The 27938-nt window shown below is 50.0% G+C and overlaps 1 protein-coding gene across 11 annotated transcripts; it reads left to right on the top strand.

The window, feature by feature from the left end:
* The first annotated feature begins 880 nt into the window (after positions 1-880).
* Positions 881-26180, top strand: LOC149464656 (uncharacterized). 11 transcript variants are annotated; one of them, XR_016312327.1, is made up of 6 exons: positions 895-1277; positions 5050-5138; positions 8641-8716; positions 17204-17278; positions 19994-20068; positions 25908-26180. XR_016312327.1 is itself a non-coding variant. In XM_089674252.1 (3 exons), exons 1-3 carry the CDS (start codon positions 1134-1136, stop codon positions 26009-26011), a joined length of 324 nt encoding a protein of 107 aa, XP_089530378.1. In that variant the 5' UTR covers positions 892-1133; the 3' UTR covers positions 26012-26180. The 11 variants fall into 11 exon arrangements, 1 of the variants encoding a protein (XP_089530378.1); XR_016312325.1 differs by lacking the exon at positions 17204-17278 and adding an exon at positions 11624-11698 and having other exon boundaries at positions 902-1277; XR_016312332.1 differs by lacking the exons at positions 5050-5138; positions 17204-17278 and adding an exon at positions 11624-11698 and having other exon boundaries at positions 885-1277.
* The last annotated feature ends 1758 nt before the right edge of the window (positions 26181-27938 follow it).

Below are 27938 nucleotides of genomic sequence, written 5' to 3'. Positions count from 1 at the left end.
AATAGTACATTTTATATACAACTACAGAGATCACACCAGAATAAGGGACAAATGAGGATGACAGAGGAGCAGGGAGACAGAGGAGCAGGGAGATAGAGGGGCATGGGGAAAGAGGGACAGAGAGACGGAGGGACAGGGGGACGGAGGGGCAGGGGGACGGAGGGGCAGGGGGACGGAGGGGTAGAAGGATGGAAGAATAGAGGGACGAAAGGACAGAGAGATGAGGGCCAGAGGGACAGTAGGACAGAAGGACAGAGGGGCAGGGGGAGAGAGGGGCAGAGGGACAGGGGAACAGAGGGACAGGAGGACAAAGGAACAGGGGAACAGAGGGGCAGGAGGACAGAGGGGCAGGGGGACAGAGGGGCAGGAGGACAGAGGGGCAGGAGGACAGAGGGACAGAGGGGCAGGGGAACAGAGGGGGCAGGGGGACAGAGGGGAAAGGGGGACAGAGGGGCAGGAGGGCAGAGGGGCAGGAGGACAGAGGGACAAATGAGGACAGTGAATCAGTGACAGTTAGGAGGTATGAAGCATGCGTGGTGCGTTTTTCTGCAACTGCAGTGCGACTTGGGATTATGGGCTGAGGGTGACGATTTCTGCCCGCGCTTCTCTTTTTGATAAATAGTACATTTTATATATAACTACAGAGATCAGACCAGAATGAGGGACAAATGAGGAGGACAGAGGAGCAAGGAGACAGAGGGGCAGGGGGATAGAGAGACGGAAGGACAGAGAGATGGAGGGCCAGGGGGACAGAGAGATGGAGGGCCAGGGGGACAGAGTGACAGGGGGACAGTAGGGCAGAGGGACGGGGGAACAGAGGGGGCAGAAGGACAGGGGAACAGAGGGGCAGGAGGACAGAGGGGAAGAGGGACAGGAGGACAGAGGGGCAAATGAGGACAGCGGGACTTTTTATGAGTAGGCCCAAAACAATTCGTCTTCTCCCGATGGAAGGCCAGAAGTTCGGACACCCCCGGATCCAGACAGCTGGAATTCAAATGCAGCCAAAAACCGCATCCCCGCTGTGCGCCCAGTAGGCGCTGATTACAATTGCAGTTCCCTCTCCAGCTTCTAAGCGTCGCTGTCCGCTCTTCGTCTTGTTTCTGACAGCGAGCCATCCCGTCCTCTGTCTGCGCATGCGCCTCTCCGTCTCATCTGCGTCGACGTGCAGAGCTCTGCTGAGTGTTGCTTCGGCGGTAAGAGAGTCTGGCGCGCGTGAGGGGAGAGAAAAAATGGCGGGAAGTATGAAGGACAACCTGGCCGGGGAGCCCGGAGGAGAGGTGAGGGGCCGCTGTATGTGATGGCGGGAAAACCATGACAGGAAATGTTCCCGGATGAGGATGATGTGTGACAGGGATTCTATGGCAGTATGGGATGTCCGTGTTCTGGTAATGTGGATGGCGGGCTGAAACTTGTAGTTCTTTTTGTTTACATCTGGTTGGTTTGCTAGAACATTAGAACTCGGAACATGTTGTAACGCCCCGGAGAATACAATGGTGGGTTCCTTTTTTGTGTTTTTTTTAACCACTTACCTTCCGGTACCGGCAGAGGCGTCCCTAGGGTTGGTGTCACCCGGGGCGGTAACACCCCATCCGACGATCCCCGCAGGATGGATCGGATCTGCGGATTGAGCAGAATGGATGGGACTCCGATCCATTATCCTCCCCAGTCCGCAGATCCGGCACATCCTGCGGGGATCGGCGGCTTGCTTTACAACTTGCCTTTTCATGGAGTGGCGCACCCCCCCTTCCCCTCCCGGGATGTCACTGCCTACCAGACACGTCTCCCCCTCCTTTCCCGGCCAATGTTCAGCTGTCATCGGTGTCACACTTCAGAGGACAATCGTGGTCATGTGACACCGCACACACGTGACCTGTGTATCATTCCTCACACAGCTTTCTTCGGGGGTCTGTACTCACGAGGGGGGGGGTTTCTATTATAACATTTTCCAAGCAGGTCATTGTTCTCCTTCACTGATGTGTGTTAATGAGGCAGCAGTGATGGTGGGCGGCAGTGATGTGGGGCACTGATGGTAGGCGGCAGTGATGTGGGGCACTGATGGTAGGCTGCTCTGATGGTGGGCTGCACTGATGGTGGGCGGCAGTGATGTGGGGCACTGATGGTAGGCGGCAGTGATGTGGGGCACTGATGGTAGGCTGCTCTGATGGTGGGCTGCACTGATGGTGGGCGGCAGTGATGTGGGGCACTGATGGTAGGCAGCACTAATGTGGGGCACTGATGGTAGGCTGCTCTGATGGTGGGCGGCAGTGATGTGGGGCACGGATGGTAGGCGGCACTGATGTGCACAGGTGGGCACTGCTGATCGGTGCCGATCCCTCCTCTGACAATTGCCGGATATCAGCAGTACTCCTCATGCTGGGACAGTGCGAGGACAGTGCAGCCGATAACCAGCAGCTGTATCCCCAGATGATCGGTGTCATCGCTGCAACCTCGTCTGTTATATTTTACTAAAAAAATCAGCTAATTTATTGCTTTTTTTTGTGCCCTAAAATAAAAACGTTAGTATTTTTTACTGAAATTTTGCGGTAATATCATGTGATATAAAAATTGGAAGTGCCACTATTGTATTCTCCGGGGTCTCGGCTTTCAGGAAATATATTTGGGGGTTTTGTGTCATCTTTAAGCCTAAAATAATTTTTTTAAACTTGTGCAAAAAACGGCTCTGACAGCAAAAGGGATAAAGGATCAGCTGGACATGCCCCTTTCCTGAGGAGCAGCCAATCGGTGCTCATTGCACTGCAAGGTCTCTCCCCTCCCAGCTAATCCTAAGGGTGGGGCTGGAGACAGACAGGGTGGGGAGGAGGAAATAAACAGCGCAATATTAAAAATATAAAATGTTTAATGCAGGCCATACATGGGTCGAATTCCGAATGATTTTTCATCTGAAAATTGAAAACGTCGTTCGCTCGGTAATCCGATGGCGCCATCAATGATTTTGAAAATCAGCCGACAAAGTCATAAAGTTCACCCCATATAACAGGTGAAAGTTCTGTTCCTCCCAGGTCATGGCTCATGCACATATTCTTTTCGGAAAAACGATCGTGCGATTTGACCATCATTGAGTCGAAAATCTGTTGTTTTTCACGAATATTCCAACATGCCCAATCACCGAAAAGGGGAGGAACCACAAAAATCGGCCGCTGCCATTGACTCAACTAACAGAGCGAAAATCGGCCGATCAGTGCCCTGCAGTGCCACCCACCAGTTCCGCCCACCTGTGCCACTGACCAGTACCCACCAGTGCAGCCAGTCAGTGCCCAGCAGTGCAGCCAGTCAGTGCCACCTATCAGTGCTGTCTCAGTACCGCCCATCAGTGCCGCCTATCCGTGTCCATCAGTGCCGCCTATCCGTGTCCATCAGTGCTGCCTATTAGTGCCCATCAGTGCTGCCTCATCAACACACATCAGTGAAGGAGAAAAATTACCTCTTTGAAAAATTTTATAATAGAAACAAAGAATTTTTTTTCACATTTTTTGCACTTTTTTTGTTTATAGCGCAAAAAGTAAAGTGCCCAGCGGCGATTAAATACCACCAAAAGAAAGCTCTATTTGTGAGAAAAAAATGATAAAAATTTCATATGGGTACAGTGTTGCATGACCGCACAATTGTCAATCAAAGTGCAACAGTGCTGAAAGCTGAAAATTGGCCTGGTAAGGAAGGGGGGATAAGTGCCGGTAGGCAAGGGGTTAAAAGACAATTCTAATTTTGCTTTTTTTTTTTTTTTTTTTTTCCTTCAATAATTCCTTCTGTAAACTTTTCTAAATACATCCCCATTGATCATGTGATGTCCTGAATATCAGAGCACACCAACAAGATCTGTGTCCTCTCCTACTAAAGATTATTCAGTCTTTAACCACTTGAGCTCCGGAATGTTTTACGGCCGGTTCACACTAAAAAAACACTCCGGATACGTTTTTCCTTACAGTTCACACCCCACGCAGTTCCGGTGCAGTTTTGATGCACTTTGCTATGTTCCAGAAAAAATGCAGCCTGTTCCACTTTTTTTTTTTTCTGCATCAGAAACTGGAACTGACTGCACTAGTGTGAACCAGGGACATTGAAATACATGGAAAACGCCTTGCATGCATTTTTGATGCAGAAAAAAAGCCCACTTGATTGCATATAGTGTGAACTAGCCCTTACCCCCCTTTCGTGACCAGGGCTTTTTTTTAATTTTTATTTTGCTTTTCAGCACTGCGCTACTTTAACTGAAAATTGTACACTCATGCAACTTTACCAAAATGAAATTTATAGCATTTTTTCACACAAATAGAGCTTTCTTTAGGTGGTATTTGATTGCCACTGGGATTTTTATTTTTTGTGATATAAACTGAAAAAATATGTACCTTTTTTGGGGGAAAAAAACTTTATCTTCTGCTACAAAACATATCCAATAAAAAAATGTTCTTCATAAATTTAGAGCAAAATGTATTCTGCTACTTGTCGTTGGTAAAAAAAAATAAAATCCCAATCAGTGTGTATTGATTGGTTTGCATGAAAAGTATAGCATCTACAAACTATGGTGTGTGTGTGTGTGTGTGTGTGTGTGTGTACACACATATATATTACCGGTCTCTGTCTCCTATTCCTGCTTTGCTAGGATCAGAAACACCGTTCCCTCTGTACATAGCTCTGTGTTGATTGTCAACACAGGGCTCTGGGCTGTGAGTGGACACAGCTGATCAGCAGGTCCCTGGCATGATTCATTGGCTGGGACTTGCTGACAGACTCCTGCTATGTACAGTCACAGCAAGTGTCAGCACGGGGGGCATGCATGCGCCCCTCTAAGCCCAGAAGCAGGCAGCGGTGTACAGTACGTCACTTTGCCTGAGTGGGCCGCCCGTCTGCAGTACATGGCTGGTGGTCCACAAGTGGTTAAATTTGCAGGATGAGTCTTTTGCAAGACAGCAAACTGGTCCAGGCACAGAAGGCAGTGAAATATGCTGTAGTGGCTCAACTAGATGTGATTGGTTAGAGAGAAATATGTGCATCAAAAGAACCAATGCTAAGTGTTCTGATTTTCTATCGTAGGCACAACCCCTGTGTGTGAGGACATCGGGGACCAAGTCTTGGCTTGTGGCCAGCGTGTTTCTCCGGAGGAATGGACCGCCAAGATAAATGTAAGTTTGCCATGCTAATTGGCAGTTCTGTTTTCCTGCAGAGGTTACTGAAACAACCTGTTACCTACATTCCCAGTGGCTTCCCACACCGGGATTGTGTGTAAATCTGACAGGTGGACTCCTTTCTGTCAGATGGAGCATTCGGGAGGCTGCGCCCGATTGCTTCCACACAGCATGGCAGGTGCCGCTGGCTAAAGGGGAGGGAGGAGAGCGGATACATGGCTGTGCTGTACTTGGGACGGAGGGGCGGCTGTGCTGTACTTGGGACGGAGGGGCGGCTGTGCTGTACTTGGGACGGAGGGGCGGCTGTGCTGTACTTGGGACGGAGGGGCGGCTGTGCTGTACTTGGGACGGAGGGGCGGCTGTGCTGTACTTGGGACGGAGGGGCGGCTGTGCTGTACTTGGGACGGAGGGGCGGCTGTGCTGTACTTGGGACGGAGGGGCGGCTGTGCTGTACTTGGGACGGAGGGGCGGCTGTGCTGTACTTGGGACGGAGGGGCGGCTGTGCTGTACTTGGGACGGAGGGGCGGCTGTGCTGTACTTGGGACGGAGGGGCGGCTGTGCTGTACTTGGGACGGAGGGGCGGCTGTGCTGTACTTGGGACGGAGGGGCGGCTGTGCTGTACTTGGGGCGGAGGGGCGGCTGTGCTGTACTTGGGACGGAGGGGCGGCTGTGCTGTACTTGGGGCGGAGGGGCGGCTGTGCTGTACTTGGGGCGGAGGGGCGGCTGTGCTGTACTTGGGGCGGAGGGGCGGCTGTGCTGTACTTGGGGCGGAGGGGCGGCTGTGCTGTACTTGGGGCGGAGGGGCGGCTGTGCTGTACTTGGGGCGGAGGGGCGGCTGTGCTGTACTTGGGGCGGAGGGGCGGCTGTGCTGTACTTGGGGCGGAGGGGCGGCTGTGCTGTACTTGGGGCGGAGGGGCGGCTGTGCTGTACTTGGGGCGGAGGGGCGGCTGTGCTGTACTTGGGGCGGAGGGGCGGCTGTGCTGTACTTGGGGCGGAGGGGCGGCTGTGCTGTACTTGGGGCGGAGGGGCGGCTGTGCTGTACTTGGGGCGGAGGGGCGACTATGTTATATTGCGGCTGTGCTGTACTTGGGGCGGCTGTGCTGTACTTGGGGCGGCTGTGCTGTACTTGGGGCGGCTGTGCTGTACTTGGGGCGGCTGTGCTGTACTTGGGGCGGCTGTGCTGTACTTGGGGCGGCTGTGCTGTACTTGGGGCGGCTGTGCTGTACTTGGGGCGGCTGAGCTGTACTTGGATTTTGTAAATGCATTTGACACAGTTCCCCACACACAGCTATAAGGTAAGGTCTACAGGCTTGGAAAAATCAGTTTTGTAAATAGATAGATAACTGGCTAAAAGCCCAAATTCAGAGAGTATTGGTTAATGATTCACACTGAATCGTCAATAATGGGAATAGGATTTCTCTGTGGGAGGGTTTGCAGGGCAGTAAGTGAAAAGAAATCCAGTTATTATTTGTTACAACATTAAATATTATTTGTCACAAGTAAAATCTCTGGTGCCAGAGAGGACATTCAACTTCATTCACTGATAGTGCCGACAAGACACAGAGAAGTACAGGGTCCATAAAAGTATTCTTAGCTACTGAAATCTAATATGTCATTTTTGCTACTAAACCCCAATGCAGATGTATTTTGCCACTAAATGAAATGTTTGTTCTACAGAACAAAGCTTCTAGTTAAAAATGTCAATTTGTTTATTATAATAGCGAACAGTCACTGATTTCTGCTAATTTACTGTGAGCTGCAGACTGAAAATTATTTAAGGGGTTCTCTGAAATGTAGAAGAAAAAATTGGCTCGATGGTTAAAAGGTTGACAAACTTCCCTGCAGGGCGTTTTTGTCCAGCACCCTCTACAAGACGTTTGTCCGGCATCCACCTAAAGGACGTGTTCCGGCACCCCCTACAGGGCTTTTCCGGCACCACGGAGAAGGTGTTTGTTCGGTACCCCCTACAGGGTGTTGGTCCGGCACTCCTTTCAAGGCGGTTGTTTGGCACCCCCTTCATTGCATTTGTTGGGCACCCCCTACAGTGCGTTTGTCCGGCACCCGCTACAGGATGTGTGTCCGGCACCCCCTACAGGGCGTTTGTCCAGCACATGGTGTTTGTTTGGTACCCCCTACAGGGTGCTGTCCGGCACCCCCTACATTGCATTTGTCCGGCACCCACTACAGGGCGTTTGTGCGGCACCTGCTACAAGGCGTTTGTGCAGCACCCGCAACAGGGCGTTTGTCTGGCACCCCCTAAAGGGCGTTTGTCCGAGACCCGCTATAGTGCGTTTGTCCGGTACCCCCTACAGGGTGTTCGTCTGGCAACCCCTACCAGGCGTTTGTCCGGCACCACGTACAGGGCGTTTGTCCGGCATCCCCTATAGGGAAGTTTGTCAGACCTCCTTCCCGGGGCTTCTTAATTAGAATTCCACAGAAGTCTGGTGTTTGGTCACTGCAGGTGGCGATGCAGGATGAGGAGAGGATCTGTCTGGGTAGGAAGGTGGCAGCTGGGATGGTAGAAACAGTCAATGTGAGGAGGAATTTCAGGCGTACAGAGCAAGACCAGACACACCCAGAAAGCGATGTGTATGATGTCACTTTCAGGTCAGCCTCTGTATCCCCAACCAACATGACCAGGAAATAATGTAATGCAATGCGACCTGCATTGCATTACATTCAGGGGATTAATGCAGGGTCTATTAGACCCTGAGTGTCTCATTAACGATGATCTGTTTCCCAAAAAATCATCACATGGGGAATGTATGTCCTGTATGTGATGTAGAAAAAAAAAAGTTTTTAATAGTAAAAAATTAGTTGCACCACAGCACATAAAATATCCCACCCCCACCCTTCAAAAAAAAAAAAAAGAAGTTTTTTGAGCCCCCTCTACACTACACTGATGACCTGTGGAGGCTTTTACAGTGTCACCTGAGGAAACTATAGGGTACTGAAAGTTGTCGCCATTTCACAGCCGCATGCAAATTTAAGGTTTGAAATGGTGGGTATCTATTTTCTCAGGGCAACCTCGTCTTATAGATTCTAGCAAACAGTTAGGTAAGTGATTACATTTGTGTGCCCCAAAATTAACTTTAGTGTATTTTTTACTGAAGTTTTGCATTTCCTAGACCTTTGTTGGACAAAAAAATTGGAACTACCACTAGTTTATTCTCTAGGGTGTCTGCTTTCAGAAAATATTTCTAATGTTTGGGGATTTTATGTAATCTTCAGGCCTAAAATGATTTTTATTTATTTTAAGCATTTGTGCAGGAAACACAAACGGCTTTGGCAGTGAAAGTGTTAAACTCTCTAGAAAATCACAAGGCTTCCTGCTTGTGTTGAGCGTCTTAAGTAAAGGCATGAAAAAAGTGTTACTCATGTCTCTGCCATGTCTCTGCCACTACCACTACTAATGAGAAAAAAATAGCTTTGTTTTGTAATGTGTATGTATGATGACAAATGTGTGAAATGCTGAAGTTTGTTTTTTTTCTCTCGACAGTCCATCGATGCTAAAACATTGAGGAACGTCTGCTCAAAGTACATCTATGACAAGTGTCCTGCTGTAGCTGCAGATGGTAGGTCGTTTTTGATTTAAAGCATTTCCTGTAGTTGTGACTTTTTCATCCCGAAGGTTATTCCATCCAAACGATGTTTTAGTTTGGGTGGTTAAAGTGTTACTGACCACTTGAAGACATCCTTATGTACATCTACTTCGGCAGTTTCAAGTGGTACCATGGACTGTCCGTCTATACTGACTGGGGGTTTGTGCTGGGAGGGGACCATCTGTCTATACTTGGGGGCTCTGTGCTGGGAGGGGACCATCTATCTATACTTGGGGGCTCTGTGCTGGGAGGGGACCATCTGTCTATACTTGGGGGCTCTGTGCTGGGAGGGGACCATCTGTCTATACTTGGGGGCTCTGTGCTGAGGGCGCCATCCGTCTATACTTGGGGGCTCTGTGCTGAGGGCGCCGTCCGTCTATACTTGGGGGCTCTGTGCTGAGGGCGCCGTCCGTCTATACTTGGGGGCTCTGTGCTGAGGGCGCCGTCCGTCTATACTGGGGGCTCTGTGCTGAGGGCGCCGTCCGTCTATACTGAGGGCTCTGTGCTGAGGGCGCCGTCCGTCTATACTGAGGGCTCTGTGCTGAGGGCGCCGTCCGTCTATACTTGGGGGCTCTGTGCTGAGGGCGCCGTCCGTCTATACTTGGGGGCTCTGTGCTGAGGGCGCCGTCCGTCTATACTTGGGGGCTCTGTGCTGAGGGCGCCGTCCGTCTATACTTGGGGGCTCTGTGCTGAGGGCGCCGTCCGTCTATACTTGGGGGCTCTGTGCTGAGGGCGCCGTCCGTCTATACTTGGGGGCTCTGTGCTGAGGGCGCCGTCCGTCTATACTTGGGGGCTCTGTGCTGAGGGCGCCGTCCGTCTATACTTGGGGGCTCTGTGCTGAGGGCGCCGTCCGTCTATACTTGGGGGCTCTGTGCTGAGGGCGCCGTCCGTCTATACTTGGGGGCTCTGTGCTGAGGGCGCCGTCCGTCTATACTTGGGGGCTCTGTGCTGAGGGCGCCGTCCGTCTATACTTGGGGGCTCTGTGCTGAGGGCGCCGTCCGTCTATACTGGGGGCTCTGTGCTGAGGGCGCCGTCCGTCTATACTGGGGGCTCTGTGCTGAGGGCGCCGTCCGTCTATACTGGGGGCTCTGTGCTGAGGGCGCCGTCCGTCTATACTGGGGGCTCTGTGCTGAGGGCGCCGTCCGTCTATACTGGGGGCTCTGTGCTGAGGGCGCCGTCCGTCTATACTGGGGGCTCTGTGCTGAGGGCGCCGTCCGTCTATACTGAGGGCTCTGTGCTGAGGGCGCCGTCCGTCTATATCATGGGTGGGCAACTGTGGCCCTCCAGCTTTTGGTGAACTAAAAGTTCCATCATACCTCATGTCTTTGGGATTCATGCTTGTAACTGTCAGTTTTGCAATTCCTCATGGGACTTGTAGCTCTACAACATCTGGAGGGCCACATTTGCTCACCCCAGGTCTATACTGAGGGATCTGTGCTGAGGGTACCATCCGTCTATGCTGAGGGCACCGTCCGTCTATACTGAGGGCTCTGTGCTGAGTGTACCATCCGTCTATACTTGTGGGCTCTGTGGTGAGGGCACCGTCCGTCTATACTGAGGGCTCTGTGCTGAGGGCACCGTTCGTCTATACTGAGGGCTCTGTGCTGAGGATACCGTCCATCTGTGCTGCGGGCATCGTTCGTCTACACTGAGGGCTCTGTGCTGAGGGCACTGTCCGTCTATACTGAGGGCTACATGGACGGAGGGGCGGCTGTGGTGTACTTGGACGGAGGGGCGGCTGCGGTGTACTTGGGCCGAGGGGCGGCTGGGGTGTACTTGGGCCGAGGGGCGGCTGGGGTGTACTTGGGCCGAGGGGCGGCTGGGGTGTACTTGGGCCGAGGGGCGGCTGGGGTGTACTTGGGACGGAGGGGCGGCTGTTCTGGATTTTGTAAAAGCGTTTGACACAGTTCCCCACACACAGCTATAAGGTAAGGTCTACAGGCTTGGAAAAATCAGTTTTGTAAATAGATAGATAACTGGCTAAAAGCCCAAATTCAGAGTGTTGGTTAATGATTCACACTCTGAATCGTCCATAATAATGGGAATAGGATTTCTCTGTGGGAGGGTTTGCAGGACAGTAAGTGAAAATAAATCCATTTATTATTTGTTACAACATTAAATATTATTCATCACAAGTAAAATCTCTGGTGCCAGAGAGGACATTTCCCTTCATTCACTGATAGTGCCGACAAGACGCAGGGAAATACAGGGCACATAAAAGTATTCTTAGCTACTGAAATCTAATTGTCATTTTTGCTACTAAACCCCAATGCAGATGTGTTTTGCCACTAAATGAAATGTTTGTTCTACAGAACAAAGCTTCTAGTTAAAAATGTCAATTTGTTTATTATAATAGCGAACAGTCACTGATTTCTGCTAATCTACTGTGAGCTGCAGACTGAAAATTATTTAAGGGGTTCCCTGAAATGTAGAAGAAAAAATTGGCTTGATGGTTAAAAGGTTGACAAACTTCCCTACAGGGCGTTTTGTCCGGCACCACCCTACAGGATGTTTGTCCGGCATTTGTTGTGACAAAAAAATTGGAACTACCACTAGTTTATTCTCTAGGGTGTCTGCTTTCAGAAAATATTTATAATGTTTGGGGATTTTATGTAATCTTCAGGCCTAAAATGATATTTATTTATTTAAGCATTTGTGCAGGCAACACAAACGGCTTTGGCAGTGAAAGGGTTAAATAAACTCTAGAAAATCGCAAGGCTTCCAGCTTGGGTTGAGCGTCTTACGTAAAGGCATGAAAAAAGTGTTACTCATGTCTCTGCCACTACCCGTGTGTACTAAAAAACAGCTTTGTTTTGTAATGTGTATGTATGATGATAAATGTGTAAATTACTGAAGATTTTTTTTTTTTTCTCTCGGCAGGCCATTGGTGCTAAAACATTGAGGAACGTCTGTCAAAGCACATCTATGACAAGTGTCCTGCTGTAGCTGCAGATGGTAGGTCGTTTTTAATTTAAAACATTTCCTGTAGTTGTGACTTTTTCATCCCGAAGGTTATTCCATCCAAACGTTTTAGTTTGGGTGGTTAAAGTGTTACTGACCACTTGGAAGACTTCCTTACGTACATCTACGGCAGTTTCAAGTGGTACCATGAACTGTACGTCTATACTGACTGGGGGTTTGTGCTGGGAGGGGACCATCTGTCTATACTTGGGGGCTCTGTGGTGTGAGGGCACCATCCGTCTATACTGAGGGTTCTGTGCTGAGGGCACCGTCCGTCTATACCGAGGGCTCTGGGCTGAGGGCACCGTCTGTCTATACTCAGGGTTCTTGGCTGAGGGTACTGTCCGTCTGTATTGAGAGCTATGTGCTGAGGGCACCGTCCATCTATGCTGAGGGCACCATCCGTCTATACTGAGGGTTCTGTGCTGAGGGCGCCGTCCGTCTATACTGAGGGCGCCGTCCGTCTATACTGAGGGCGCCGTCCGTCTATACTGAGGGCGCCGTCCGTCTATATTGAGGGCGCCGTCCGTCTATACTGAGGGCGCCGTCCTGAGGGCACCGTTTGTCTATATCAGGGATGGGCAACTGTGGCCCTCCAGGTTTTGATGAACTACAAGTCCCATCATGCCTCTTCCTTTGGGACTCATGCTTGCAAATGTCAGTTTTGCAATGCGTCATGAGACTTGTAGTTCTACAACAGCTGGAGGACCACAGTTACTCACCCCTGGTCTATACTGAAGGATCTGTGCTTGGGGAACCGTCCGTCTATGCTGAGGGCACCGTCCGTCTATACTGAGGGCACCGTCCGTCTATACTGAGGGCACCGTCCGTCTATACTGGGGGCTCTGTGCTGAGGGCGCCGTCCGTCTATACTGGGGGCTCTGTGCTGAGGGCGCCGTCCGTCTATACTGGGGGCTCTGTGCTGAGGGCGCCGTCCGTCTATACTGGGGGCTCTGTGCTGAGGGCGCCGTCCGTCTATACTGGGGGCTCTGTGCTGAGGGCGCCGTCCGTCTATACTGGGGGCTCTGTGCTGAGGGCGCCGTCCGTCTATACTGAGGGCTCTGTGCTGAGGGCGCCGTCCGTCTATATCATGGGTGGGCAACTGTGGCCCTCCAGCTTTTGGTGAACTAAAAGTTCCATCATACCTCATGTCTTTGGGATTCATGCTTGTAACTGTCAGTTTTGCAATTCCTCATGGGACTTGTAGCTCTACAACATCTGGAGGGCCACATTTGCTCACCCCAGGTCTATACTGAGGGATCTGTGCTGAGGGTACCATCCGTCTATGCTGAGGGCACCGTCCGTCTATACTGAGGGCTCTGTGCTGAGTGTACCATCCGTCTATACTTGTGGGCTCTGTGGTGAGGGCACCGTCCGTCTATACTGAGGGCTCTGTGCTGAGGGCACCGTTCGTCTATACTGAGGGCTCTGTGCTGAGGATACCGTCCATCTGTGCTGCGGGCATCGTTCGTCTACACTGAGGGCTCTGTGCTGAGGGCACTGTCCGTCTATACTGAGGGCTACATGGACGGAGGGGCGGCTGTGGTGTACTTGGACGGAGGGGCGGCTGCGGTGTACTTGGGCCGAGGGGCGGCTGGGGTGTACTTGGGCCGAGGGGCGGCTGGGGTGTACTTGGGCCGAGGGGCGGCTGGGGTGTACTTGGGCCGAGGGGCGGCTGGGGTGTACTTGGGACGGAGGGGCGGCTGTTCTGGATTTTGTAAAAGCGTTTGACACAGTTCCCCACACACAGCTATAAGGTAAGGTCTACAGGCTTGGAAAAATCAGTTTTGTAAATAGATAGATAACTGGCTAAAAGCCCAAATTCAGAGTGTTGGTTAATGATTCACACTCTGAATCGTCCATAATAATGGGAATAGGATTTCTCTGTGGGAGGGTTTGCAGGACAGTAAGTGAAAATAAATCCATTTATTATTTGTTACAACATTAAATATTATTCATCACAAGTAAAATCTCTGGTGCCAGAGAGGACATTTCCCTTCATTCACTGATAGTGCCGACAAGACGCAGGGAAATACAGGGCACATAAAAGTATTCTTAGCTACTGAAATCTAATTGTCATTTTTGCTACTAAACCCCAATGCAGATGTGTTTTGCCACTAAATGAAATGTTTGTTCTACAGAACAAAGCTTCTAGTTAAAAATGTCAATTTGTTTATTATAATAGCGAACAGTCACTGATTTCTGCTAATCTACTGTGAGCTGCAGACTGAAAATTATTTAAGGGGTTCCCTGAAATGTAGAAGAAAAAATTGGCTTGATGGTTAAAAGGTTGACAAACTTCCCTACAGGGCGTTTTGTCCGGCACCACCCTACAGGATGTTTGTCCGGCATTTGTTGTGACAAAAAAATTGGAACTACCACTAGTTTATTCTCTAGGGTGTCTGCTTTCAGAAAATATTTATAATGTTTGGGGATTTTATGTAATCTTCAGGCCTAAAATGATATTTATTTATTTAAGCATTTGTGCAGGCAACACAAACGGCTTTGGCAGTGAAAGGGTTAAATAAACTCTAGAAAATCGCAAGGCTTCCAGCTTGGGTTGAGCGTCTTACGTAAAGGCATGAAAAAAGTGTTACTCATGTCTCTGCCACTACCCGTGTGTACTAAAAAACAGCTTTGTTTTGTAATGTGTATGTATGATGATAAATGTGTAAATTACTGAAGATTTTTTTTTTTTTCTCTCGGCAGGCCATTGGTGCTAAAACATTGAGGAACGTCTGTCAAAGCACATCTATGACAAGTGTCCTGCTGTAGCTGCAGATGGTAGGTCGTTTTTAATTTAAAACATTTCCTGTAGTTGTGACTTTTTCATCCCGAAGGTTATTCCATCCAAACGTTTTAGTTTGGGTGGTTAAAGTGTTACTGACCACTTGGAAGACTTCCTTACGTACATCTACGGCAGTTTCAAGTGGTACCATGAACTGTACGTCTATACTGACTGGGGGTTTGTGCTGGGAGGGGACCATCTGTCTATACTTGGGGGCTCTGTGGTGTGAGGGCACCATCCGTCTATACTGAGGGTTCTGTGCTGAGGGCACCGTCCGTCTATACCGAGGGCTCTGGGCTGAGGGCACCGTCTGTCTATACTCAGGGTTCTTGGCTGAGGGTACTGTCCGTCTGTATTGAGAGCTATGTGCTGAGGGCACCGTCCATCTATGCTGAGGGCACCATCCGTCTATACTGAGGGTTCTGTGCTGAGGGCGCCGTCCGTCTATACTGAGGGCGCCGTCCGTCTATACTGAGGGCGCCGTCCGTCTATACTGAGGGCGCCGTCCGTCTATATTGAGGGCGCCGTCCGTCTATACTGAGGGCGCCGTCCTGAGGGCACCGTTTGTCTATATCAGGGATGGGCAACTGTGGCCCTCCAGGTTTTGATGAACTACAAGTCCCATCATGCCTCTTCCTTTGGGACTCATGCTTGCAAATGTCAGTTTTGCAATGCGTCATGAGACTTGTAGTTCTACAACAGCTGGAGGACCACAGTTACTCACCCCTGGTCTATACTGAAGGATCTGTGCTTGGGGAACCGTCCGTCTATGCTGAGGGCACCGTCCGTCTATACTGAGGGCACCGTCCGTCTATACTGAGGGCACCGTCCGTCTATACTGGGGGCTCTGTGCTGAGGGCGCCGTCCGTCTATACTGGGGGCTCTGTGCTGAGGGCGCCGTCCGTCTATACTGGGGGCTCTGTGCTGAGGGCGCCGTCCGTCTATACTGGGGGCTCTGTGCTGAGGGCGCCGTCCGTCTATACTGGGGGCTCTGTGCTGAGGGCGCCGTCCGTCTATACTGGGGGCTCTGTGCTGAGGGCGCCGTCCGTCTATACTGAGGGCTCTGTGCTGAGGGCGCCGTCCGTCTATATCATGGGTGGGCAACTGTGGCCCTCCAGCTTTTGGTGAACTAAAAGTTCCATCATACCTCATGTCTTTGGGATTCATGCTTGTAACTGTCAGTTTTGCAATTCCTCATGGGACTTGTAGCTCTACAACATCTGGAGGGCCACATTTGCTCACCCCAGGTCTATACTGAGGGATCTGTGCTGAGGGTACCATCCGTCTATGCTGAGGGCACCGTCCGTCTATACTGAGGGCTCTGTGCTGAGTGTACCATCCGTCTATACTTGTGGGCTCTGTGGTGAGGGCACCGTCCGTCTATACTGAGGGCTCTGTGCTGAGGGCACCGTTCGTCTATACTGAGGGCTCTGTGCTGAGGATACCGTCCATCTGTGCTGCGGGCATCGTTCGTCTACACTGAGGGCTCTGTGCTGAGGGCACTGTCCGTCTATACTGAGGGCTACATGGACGGAGGGGCGGCTGTGGTGTACTTGGACGGAGGGGCGGCTGCGGTGTACTTGGGCCGAGGGGCGGCTGGGGTGTACTTGGGCCGAGGGGCGGCTGGGGTGTACTTGGGCCGAGGGGCGGCTGGGGTGTACTTGGGCCGAGGGGCGGCTGGGGTGTACTTGGGACGGAGGGGCGGCTGTTCTGGATTTTGTAAAAGCGTTTGACACAGTTCCCCACACACAGCTATAAGGTAAGGTCTACAGGCTTGGAAAAATCAGTTTTGTAAATAGATAGATAACTGGCTAAAAGCCCAAATTCAGAGTGTTGGTTAATGATTCACACTCTGAATCGTCCATAATAATGGGAATAGGATTTCTCTGTGGGAGGGTTTGCAGGACAGTAAGTGAAAATAAATCCATTTATTATTTGTTACAACATTAAATATTATTCATCACAAGTAAAATCTCTGGTGCCAGAGAGGACATTTCCCTTCATTCACTGATAGTGCCGACAAGACGCAGGGAAATACAGGGCACATAAAAGTATTCTTAGCTACTGAAATCTAATTGTCATTTTTGCTACTAAACCCCAATGCAGATGTGTTTTGCCACTAAATGAAATGTTTGTTCTACAGAACAAAGCTTCTAGTTAAAAATGTCAATTTGTTTATTATAATAGCGAACAGTCACTGATTTCTGCTAATCTACTGTGAGCTGCAGACTGAAAATTATTTAAGGGGTTCCCTGAAATGTAGAAGAAAAAATTGGCTTGATGGTTAAAAGGTTGACAAACTTCCCTACAGGGCGTTTTGTCCGGCACCACCCTACAGGATGTTTGTCCGGCATTTGTTGTGACAAAAAAATTGGAACTACCACTAGTTTATTCTCTAGGGTGTCTGCTTTCAGAAAATATTTATAATGTTTGGGGATTTTATGTAATCTTCAGGCCTAAAATGATATTTATTTATTTAAGCATTTGTGCAGGCAACACAAACGGCTTTGGCAGTGAAAGGGTTAAATAAACTCTAGAAAATCGCAAGGCTTCCAGCTTGGGTTGAGCGTCTTACGTAAAGGCATGAAAAAAGTGTTACTCATGTCTCTGCCACTACCCGTGTGTACTAAAAAACAGCTTTGTTTTGTAATGTGTATGTATGATGATAAATGTGTAAATTACTGAAGATTTTTTTTTTTTTCTCTCGGCAGGCCATTGGTGCTAAAACATTGAGGAACGTCTGTCAAAGCACATCTATGACAAGTGTCCTGCTGTAGCTGCAGATGGTAGGTCGTTTTTAATTTAAAACATTTCCTGTAGTTGTGACTTTTTCATCCCGAAGGTTATTCCATCCAAACGTTTTAGTTTGGGTGGTTAAAGTGTTACTGACCACTTGGAAGACTTCCTTACGTACATCTACGGCAGTTTCAAGTGGTACCATGAACTGTACGTCTATACTGACTGGGGGTTTGTGCTGGGAGGGGACCATCTGTCTATACTTGGGGGCTCTGTGGTGTGAGGGCACCATCCGTCTATACTGAGGGTTCTGTGCTGAGGGCACCGTCCGTCTATACCGAGGGCTCTGGGCTGAGGGCACCGTCTGTCTATACTCAGGGTTCTTGGCTGAGGGTACTGTCCGTCTGTATTGAGAGCTATGTGCTGAGGGCACCGTCCATCTATGCTGAGGGCACCATCCGTCTATACTGAGGGTTCTGTGCTGAGGGCGCCGTCCGTCTATACTGAGGGCGCCGTCCGTCTATACTGAGGGCGCCGTCCGTCTATACTGAGGGCGCCGTCCGTCTATATTGAGGGCGCCGTCCGTCTATACTGAGGGCGCCGTCCTGAGGGCACCGTTTGTCTATATCAGGGATGGGCAACTGTGGCCCTCCAGGTTTTGATGAACTACAAGTCCCATCATGCCTCTTCCTTTGGGACTCATGCTTGCAAATGTCAGTTTTGCAATGCGTCATGAGACTTGTAGTTCTACAACAGCTGGAGGACCACAGTTACTCACCCCTGGTCTATACTGAAGGATCTGTGCTTGGGGAACCGTCCGTCTATGCTGAGGGCACCGTCCGTCTATACTGAGGGCACCGTCCGTCTATACTGAGGGCACCGTCCGTCTATACTGGGGGCTCTGTGCTGAGGGCGCCGTCCGTCTATACTGGGGGCTCTGTGCTGAGGGCGCCGTCCGTCTATACTGGGGGCTCTGTGCTGAGGGCGCCGTCCGTCTATACTGGGGGCTCTGTGCTGAGGGCGCCGTCCGTCTATACTGGGGGCTCTGTGCTGAGGGCGCCGTCCGTCTATACTGGGGGCTCTGTGCTGAGGGCGCCGTCCGTCTATACTGAGGGCTCTGTGCTGAGGGCGCCGTCCGTCTATATCATGGGTGGGCAACTGTGGCCCTCCAGCTTTTGGTGAACTAAAAGTTCCATCATACCTCATGTCTTTGGGATTCATGCTTGTAACTGTCAGTTTTGCAATTCCTCATGGGACTTGTAGCTCTACAACATCTGGAGGGCCACATTTGCTCACCCCAGGTCTATACTGAGGGATCTGTGCTGAGGGTACCATCCGTCTATGCTGAGGGCACCGTCCGTCTATACTGAGGGCTCTGTGCTGAGTGTACCATCCGTCTATACTTGTGGGCTCTGTGGTGAGGGCACCGTCCGTCTATACTGAGGGCTCTGTGCTGAGGGCACCGTTCGTCTATACTGAGGGCTCTGTGCTGAGGATACCGTCCATCTGTGCTGCGGGCATCGTTCGTCTACACTGAGGGCTCTGTGCTGAGGGCACTGTCCGTCTATACTGAGGGCTACATGGACGGAGGGGCGGCTGTGGTGTACTTGGACGGAGGGGCGGCTGCGGTGTACTTGGGCCGAGGGGCGGCTGGGGTGTACTTGGGCCGAGGGGCGGCTGGGGTGTACTTGGGCCGAGGGGCGGCTGGGGTGTACTTGGGCCGAGGGGCGGCTGGGGTGTACTTGGGACGGAGGGGCGGCTGTTCTGGATTTTGTAAAAGCGTTTGACACAGTTCCCCACACACAGCTATAAGGTAAGGTCTACAGGCTTGGAAAAATCAGTTTTGTAAATAGATAGATAACTGGCTAAAAGCCCAAATTCAGAGTGTTGGTTAATGATTCACACTCTGAATCGTCCATAATAATGGGAATAGGATTTCTCTGTGGGAGGGTTTGCAGGACAGTAAGTGAAAATAAATCCATTTATTATTTGTTACAACATTAAATATTATTCATCACAAGTAAAATCTCTGGTGCCAGAGAGGACATTTCCCTTCATTCACTGATAGTGCCGACAAGACGCAGGGAAATACAGGGCACATAAAAGTATTCTTAGCTACTGAAATCTAATTGTCATTTTTGCTACTAAACCCCAATGCAGATGTGTTTTGCCACTAAATGAAATGTTTGTTCTACAGAACAAAGCTTCTAGTTAAAAATGTCAATTTGTTTATTATAATAGCGAACAGTCACTGATTTCTGCTAATCTACTGTGAGCTGCAGACTGAAAATTATTTAAGGGGTTCCCTGAAATGTAGAAGAAAAAATTGGCTTGATGGTTAAAAGGTTGACAAACTTCCCTACAGGGCGTTTTGTCCGGCACCACCCTACAGGATGTTTGTCCGGCATTTGTTGTGACAAAAAAATTGGAACTACCACTAGTTTATTCTCTAGGGTGTCTGCTTTCAGAAAATATTTATAATGTTTGGGGATTTTATGTAATCTTCAGGCCTAAAATGATATTTATTTATTTAAGCATTTGTGCAGGCAACACAAACGGCTTTGGCAGTGAAAGGGTTAAATAAACTCTAGAAAATCGCAAGGCTTCCAGCTTGGGTTGAGCGTCTTACGTAAAGGCATGAAAAAAGTGTTACTCATGTCTCTGCCACTACCCGTGTGTACTAAAAAACAGCTTTGTTTTGTAATGTGTATGTATGATGATAAATGTGTAAATTACTGAAGATTTTTTTTTTTTTCTCTCGGCAGGCCATTGGTGCTAAAACATTGAGGAACGTCTGTCAAAGCACATCTATGACAAGTGTCCTGCTGTAGCTGCAGATGGTAGGTCGTTTTTAATTTAAAACATTTCCTGTAGTTGTGACTTTTTCATCCCGAAGGTTATTCCATCCAAACGTTTTAGTTTGGGTGGTTAAAGTGTTACTGACCACTTGGAAGACTTCCTTACGTACATCTACGGCAGTTTCAAGTGGTACCATGAACTGTACGTCTATACTGACTGGGGGTTTGTGCTGGGAGGGGACCATCTGTCTATACTTGGGGGCTCTGTGGTGTGAGGGCACCATCCGTCTATACTGAGGGTTCTGTGCTGAGGGCACCGTCCGTCTATACCGAGGGCTCTGGGCTGAGGGCACCGTCTGTCTATACTCAGGGTTCTTGGCTGAGGGTACTGTCCGTCTGTATTGAGAGCTATGTGCTGAGGGCACCGTCCATCTATGCTGAGGGCACCATCCGTCTATACTGAGGGTTCTGTGCTGAGGGCGCCGTCCGTCTATACTGAGGGCGCCGTCCGTCTATACTGAGGGCGCCGTCCGTCTATACTGAGGGCGCCGTCCGTCTATATTGAGGGCGCCGTCCGTCTATACTGAGGGCGCCGTCCTGAGGGCACCGTTTGTCTATATCAGGGATGGGCAACTGTGGCCCTCCAGGTTTTGATGAACTACAAGTCCCATCATGCCTCTTCCTTTGGGACTCATGCTTGCAAATGTCAGTTTTGCAATGCGTCATGAGACTTGTAGTTCTACAACAGCTGGAGGACCACAGTTACTCACCCCTGGTCTATACTGAAGGATCTGTGCTTGGGGAACCGTCCGTCTATGCTGAGGGCACCGTCCGTCTATACTGAGGGCACCGTCCGTCTATACTGAGGGCACCGTCCGTCTATACTGAGGAATGTGTGCTGAGGGCACCGTCCGTCTATACTGAGGGATCTGTGCTGAGGGCACCGTCCGTCTATACTGAGGGATCTGTGCTGAGGGCACCGTCCGTCTATACTGAGGGATCTGTGCTGAGGGCACCGTCCGTCTATACTGAGGGATCTGTGCTGAGGGCACTGTCCGTCTATACTGAGGGATCTGTGCTGAGGGCGTCGTCCGTCTATACTGAGGGCTCTGTGCTGAGGGCGCCGTTCGTCAATACTGAGGGCGCCGTCCGTCTATACTGAGGGATCTGTGTTGAGGGCACCATCCGTCTGTGCTGAGGGCACCGTCCGTCTATACTGAGGGCTCTGTGCTGAGGGCACCGTCCGTCTATACTGAGTGCACCGTCCGTCTATGCTGAGGGAACTGTCCGTCTATATTGAGGCCTCTCAGGGCTTCTGTCAGACCCCCTCGCCTGTGGGTGGCGTTGCGGGGTGAGAAGAGTACAGGTTGTGTCCGGGTTGGATGGTAAAAATGTGAAGCAGAGGAGTGCAGAATTATAAAACATCGGCGACTCCCTGTGGTGTACTTGGACGGGGAGGGGTGGTGTACTTGGGAGGGGTGGCGGTGGTGTACTTGGGCGGAGGGGTGGTGTACTTGGACGGAAGGATGGCGGTAGTGTACGGAGGGGTGGCGTACTTGGACGGAGGGGTGGCGGTGGTGTACTTGAACGGAGGGGTGGCATACTTGGATGGAGGGGTGGTGGGGGTGTACTTGGGCGGCGGGGGCACCGTCCGTCTATACTGAGGGCTCTGTGCTGAGGGCACCGTCCGTCTACTGTGGGCTCTGTGCTGAGGGCACCGTCCGACTATACTGAGGGCTCTGTGCTGAGGGCACCGTCCGTCTATACTGAGGGCTCTGTGCTGAGGGCGCCGTCCGTCTATACTGAGGGCTCTGTCCGTCTATACTGAGGGCTCTGTACGTCTATATTGAGGGATCTGGGCTGAGGGCACCGTCCGTCTATACTGCGGGATCTGTTCTGAGGGCACCGTCCGTCTATACTGAGGGATCTGTGCTGAGGGCACCGTCCGTCTATACTGAGGGCTCTGTGCTGAGGGCACCGTCCGTCAATACTGAGGGATCTGTGCTGAGGGCACCGCCCGTCTACACTGAGGGATCTGTGCTGAGGGCACCGCCCGTCTACACTGAGGGATCTGTGCTGAGGGCACCGTCCGTCTACACTGAGGGATCTGTGCTGAGGGCACCGTCCGTCTACACTGAGGGATCTGTGCTGAGGGCACCGTCCGTCTATACTAAGGGTTCTTGGCTGAGGGCACCGTCCGTCTATACTGAGGGCTCTGTGCTGAGGGCGCCGTCCGTCTATACTGAGGGCTCTGTGCTGAGGGCGCCGTCCGTCTATACTGAGGGCTCTGTGCTGAGGGCGTCGTCCGTCTATACTGAGGGCTCTGTGCTGAGGGCGCCGTCCGTCAATACTGAGGGATCTGTGCTGTTGGCGCCGTCCGTCTATACTGAGGGCTCTGTGCTGAGGGCGCCGTCCGTCTATACTGAGGGCTCTGTGCTGAGGGCGCCGTCCGTATATACTGAGGGCTCTGTGCTAAGGGCACCGTCCGTCTATACTGAGGGCTCTGTGCTGAGGGCACCGTCTGTCTATACTGAGGGCTCTGTGCTGAGGGAACTGTCCGTCTATATTGAGGCCTCTCAGGGCTTCTGTCAGACCCCCTCGCCTGTGGGTGGTGTTGCGGGGTGAGAAGAGTACCGGTTGTGTCCGGGTGGGATGGTAGAAATGTGAAGCAGAGGAGTGCAGAATTATAAAACAACATCGACGACTCCCTGTGGTGTACTTGGGAGGGGTGGCGGTGGTGTACTTGGACGGAGAGGTGGTGTACTTGGACGGAAGGGTGGCGGTGGTGTACTTGGGCGGAGGGGTGGCGGTGGTGTACTTGAACGGAGGGGTGGTGTACTTGGACGGAGGGGTGGCGGTGGTGTACTTGAACGGAGGGGTGGTGTACTTGGAGGGGTGGTGGGGGTGTACTTGGGCGGAGGGGCGGCGGAGGCACCGTCCGTCTATACTGAGGGCACCGTCCGTCTACTGTGGGCTCTGTGCTGAGGGCACCATCCGTCTATACTGAGGGCTCTGTGCTGAGGGCACCGTCCGTCTATACTGAGGGCTCTGTGCTGAGGGCACCGTCCGTCAATACTGAGGGCTCTGTGTGTCTATATTGAGGGATCTGGGCTGAGGGCACCGCCCGTCTATACTGAGGGCTCTGTGCTGAGGGCACCGAGCCGTCTATACTGAGGGCTCTGTGCTGAGGGCACCGTCCGTCAATACTGAGGGCTCTGTGCTGAGGGCACCGTCCGTCTATACTGAGGGCTCTGAGCTGAGGGAACCGTCCGTCTATACTGAGGCCTCTCAGGGCTTCTGTCAGACCCCCTCGCCTGTGGGTGGCGTTGCGGGGTGAGGAGACTACAGGTTGCGTAGGTAGGATGGTAGTAGCTGGGATGGTAGAAATGTGAAGCAGAGGAGTGCAGAAATACAAAACAACCTTGGCGACTCCCTGTGGCGTACTTGGACGGAGGGCTGGCGGTGGCGTACTTGGACGGAGGGCTGGCGGTGGCGTACTTGGACGGAGGGCTGGCGTACTTGGACGGAGGGCTGGCGTACTTGGACGGAGGGGTGGCGTACTTGGACGGAGGGGTGGCGGTGGTGTACTTGGACGGAGGGGTGGCGGTGGCGTACTTGGACGGAGGGCTGGCGTACTTGGACGGAGGGCTGGCGTACTTGGACGGAGGGCTGGCGTACTTGGACGGAGGGGTGGCGGTGGTGTACTTGGACGGAGGGGTGGCGGTGGTGGACTTGGACGGAGGGGTGGCTGTGGCGTACTTGGACGGAGGGGTGGCTGTGGCGTACTTGGACGGAGGGGTGGCGGGGGACGTGGTATACTTGGATTTTGTAAAAGCGTTTGACACAGTTCCCCACACACAGCTGTAAGGTAAAGTCTACAGGCTTGGAAAAATCAGTTTGTAAATGGATAGAAAACTGACTAAAAGCCCAAATTCAGAAAGTATTGGTTAATGATTAACATTCTGAATCGTCAATAATAATGGGAATAGGATTTCTCTTTGGGAGGGTTTGCAGGACAGCAAGTGAAAATAAATCCAGTTATTATTTGTTACAACATTAAATATTATTTGTCACAAGTAAAATCTCTGGTGCCATTGAGGACATTTACCTTCATTCACTGATCGTGCCGACAAGACGCAGAGAAGTACAGGGTACATAAAAGTATTCTTAGCTACTGAAATCTAATTTTTCATTTTTGCTACTAAACCCCAATGCAGATGTGTTTTGCCACTAAATGAACTGTTTGTTCTACAGAACAAAGCTTCTAGTTAAAAATGTGAATTTGTTTATTATAATACCGAACACTCACTGATTTGTGCTAATCTACTGTGAGCTGCAGACTGAAAATTATTTAAGGGGTTCCCTGAAATTTAGAAGAAAAAATTGGCTTGATGGTTAAAAGGTTGAGAAACTTCTCTACAGGGCTTTTTGTCCGGCACCCCCCTACACTGGGCGTTTGTCCGACCCCCTACACTGGGCGTTTGTCCGAACCCCTACACTGGGCGTTTGTCCGACCCCCTACACTGGGCAATTGTCCGACCCCCTACACTGGGCGTTTGTCCGACCCCCTACACTGGGCGTTTGTCCGAAACCCCCCCCCCCCTACACTGGGTGGTTGTCGGACTCCCTTCACTGGGCTTTTTAATAAGAATTCCAGGACCGCAAATGAAGAAAATATAATCCGTTATTTGTTACAATTTTGAAAAATTATTTATCACAAGTAAAATCTATGGCACCAGAGAGGACATTCACCTTCATTCATTGGTAGTGCCGACAAACCACAAGGGAAGTACAGATTCATAGAAGTATTTTTAGCCACTGAAATCCAATTATCATTTTTGCCACTAAACCCCAATGCAGATGGATTTTGCTAATAAATTAAATGTTTGTTCTGCAAAACAAAGCTTCTTGTTTAAAAAGGTGAATTTGTTTGTAATACCGAACACTCACTGATTGTGCTAATCTACTGTGAGCTGTAGACTGGAAATTATTTTAAAAGAAAAAAATGTTCTTGATGGTTAAAAGGTTGAGAAAAGCTGCCCTACAGAGCAGTTTTCTGGCCCCCTTCAGGGCAGTTTGTTAGACCCCCTCCTTAGGGCTGCTTGTCAGACCCCCTCCTACAGCAGGGCTTCTCAAAAAGGGTTCCACGGAAGTCTGGTGTTGCGGCAGGGCAGGGAGAAGATGAGTTGTGTCTGACTAACATCCCAACTATCACCTTTCCACCCAATGTTAACCCTGGAGGAATTGCAGGATTAAGAGCAAGACCAATGAATCCCTCAGTGAAAGTGCAAAGCTGTTTTTTTGTTTTGTTTTTTTCAGCTTTGGGGTGGCTGTTGTGCACGATGGTGGTCTGTGCTCATTGTGCTGTCTGTAGTCTGAATATTCTTTAAGGATTCCTGGATTGTGAAACTTCCACAGGGCAGCTTTCACTACCCATCCTCCATAGAGCAGCCTTTGGACCCTCATCCCCCACAGACAGCTTTTGGACCCCCTACAGATATTACATTAATAATCATGCTACCATAATAAGTGTGCAGTGTAAATTGCCTTTAGCATCACTCCTGTTTCTCCTTGCTGGAGGTGGCCATTTTGCTGAAGCCCAGAGCTCCATGAGCAGCAGTAAATCTTTAGGCTGTCAGCACATTGGCCTTTACATATTCAGCACAGTGCCTGAAAATAGCGAGCAACTGAGCATGTGTAGTGCAAGGTCACAACAGAGAGGGTCATCCTTCCCAATGGAGACATGGCGAGCAATCAAAGTACATCCACACTTCAAAGAAAAAATGTTAATATGTTAAATGTTGTTAACATGTTGTTAATGAATGCAGGCTATTTCCAGTAACTGTCTTCTAATTCTGATCCAATTTCTGTCTCCATCTAGGTCTCGTCAAGCAGCTCCCTGACTACGACTGTATCCGCAGTGCTATGTGCTGGCTCCGTTTTCTGATCTCCATCCAGTTCAGGGGGCACATTTTTTTGGAATAAACAAAATCTGGCCTTTGAGGATCAACTAGAGAAATGCTGATGATTTACTTTCAGAAAACACTGAATGTCTGGGGGGCTCCCCTTTCAGCAGATGTAAAATACAGCCAGAAACATCCATTTGTGGATTTGACATGTGAACATCACTGAATAAAATGTCATTTTAAAGGAAGTATTTCAATTTTTATTTGGGGGGGGGGGGTATGTTACTGTTAACCACTTGTCCTGCAGAGGATTTCCCGCCCCCCCCCCCCCCCCCCCCGACCAGGCCATTTTTTGTGATACGGCACTGCACTACTTTAACAGACAATTGCTCGGTCATGCAACACTGTACCCCCCCCCCCACAACTAGAGCTTTCTTTCGGTGGTATGTGATCACCTCTGCAAATTTTTTTTTTTTTTTTTCACTATGAACAAAAAGACTGACCATTTTGAATATTAAAACAATATTTTTGCTATAAATCATATCCAATAAACCTGTAAAAAATCTAATTTTTTCATGAATTTAGGCCAAAATGTATTCTGCTCCGTGTCTTTGCTAAAATAAAATCCTAATACCTGTGAATTAATTGGTTTATGTGAAAGTTATAGCGTCTACAAATGGCGGTATATATACTGGAATTTTCTAAAAAAAAAATAAAAATTTTAATACTAGTAATGGTGGTGATCAACAACTTATAGCGGGACTGCGGCGGGCATTCTGACACTGGGAGAGAACTAACGGACACTGACCTCCCAGTGACACCAATACAGTGATCAGTGCCCGCTGTGTCTGGAACACCGATGGCTGTACGGGACCTCTGTGTGAGGTCCCGATTCATGTGATCAGTGATTGGCCAATCGGTGATCACATTAACAGTAGTAAACAAGATGTCACTTCCTGACATCATTGCTTACTAAGTGAAATCTATGAATGATCACAGAGATCACATGGTACAGGGCTATTCACAACAGCCTTGTACCATGTGACAAGCTGTGACTAATCTCAGCTCGCACAGTATTTCTCAATGGCTGCAAGAATGCAGCCAGAGAGGAGAAATTATTGCTTTTACAGCGTTTCTGGGTGTAAAAGCAATCGGTGTAAAAGAAAAAAAAAATCTTCAAAAACTATAATTTTTCAAAAAAAATTTTAAACTAATTCGGGTTATTTTTTAACTAAAAAGATAGCTGAATACATTTTTGCTAAGATTTATGAAGAAAGATTTGCAAAATTTTATGAGAAACTTTTTTTTTTTCAAAATGTTTGGACTTTTTCAGTTATATAGCAAAAAAAAAAAATCCCAGTGGTGAATAAATGCCACCCAAATAAAGTTTTATCTGTCTCAAAAAAACAATCGCTAAACAATTCATATGGGTACAGTTTTGCATGACCGTGCAATTGTCATTCAAAGTGTGATAGAGCTGAAAATTGGTCGGGCAGGAAGGGGGTGAAAGTGTCCAGACTTGAAGTTGTTAACTCCGCATGGTTTTTGCTGTGGCCGTGAAGCAATGCGTTGCAACCATGATGTGATAAAACCCCATTTGCTGCCTTTGCAGCTTGGTGAGTGGCAGTTAGGGGTGCTAAAAACAAGGCTCAATGGCTAATTTTTACAACCTCCAAATACAAGTCTAAATGAGCCCTAAGTGACTTTAAACATGCTTTGGATAACTATAGATCTATACTTTAGATCAGTGGTCTCCAAACTGCGGCCCGAGGGCTGAATGTGGCCCTTTGCTTGCCTTTATCTGGTCCTTGGAGCACTATTCCACCAACTGACACCAATGATGGGGCACCATTCCCCTGCTGAGACCATCTATGGGGCACTATTTCTCCCATTAAAACTAGTGATGGGGCACTGAAACTAGGGCATTCTCTACTCTCAGTGGCCACAGTCTGCCCCCCCCCAACCCTGAGTTCACACTATTGAAAGCTGCGCAGCCTGTGTTTGCT

This window comes from Staurois parvus, unplaced genomic scaffold (genome assembly GCF_062004578.1).
Source record: "Staurois parvus isolate SC_StPar_1 unplaced genomic scaffold, SC_StPar_1.0 ptg000149l, whole genome shotgun sequence".
Taxonomy (NCBI): domain Eukaryota; kingdom Metazoa; phylum Chordata; class Amphibia; order Anura; family Ranidae; genus Staurois; species Staurois parvus.
Note: the sequence above shows the minus strand (reverse complement) of the source record. Positions and strands in the feature narration are given on the sequence as shown.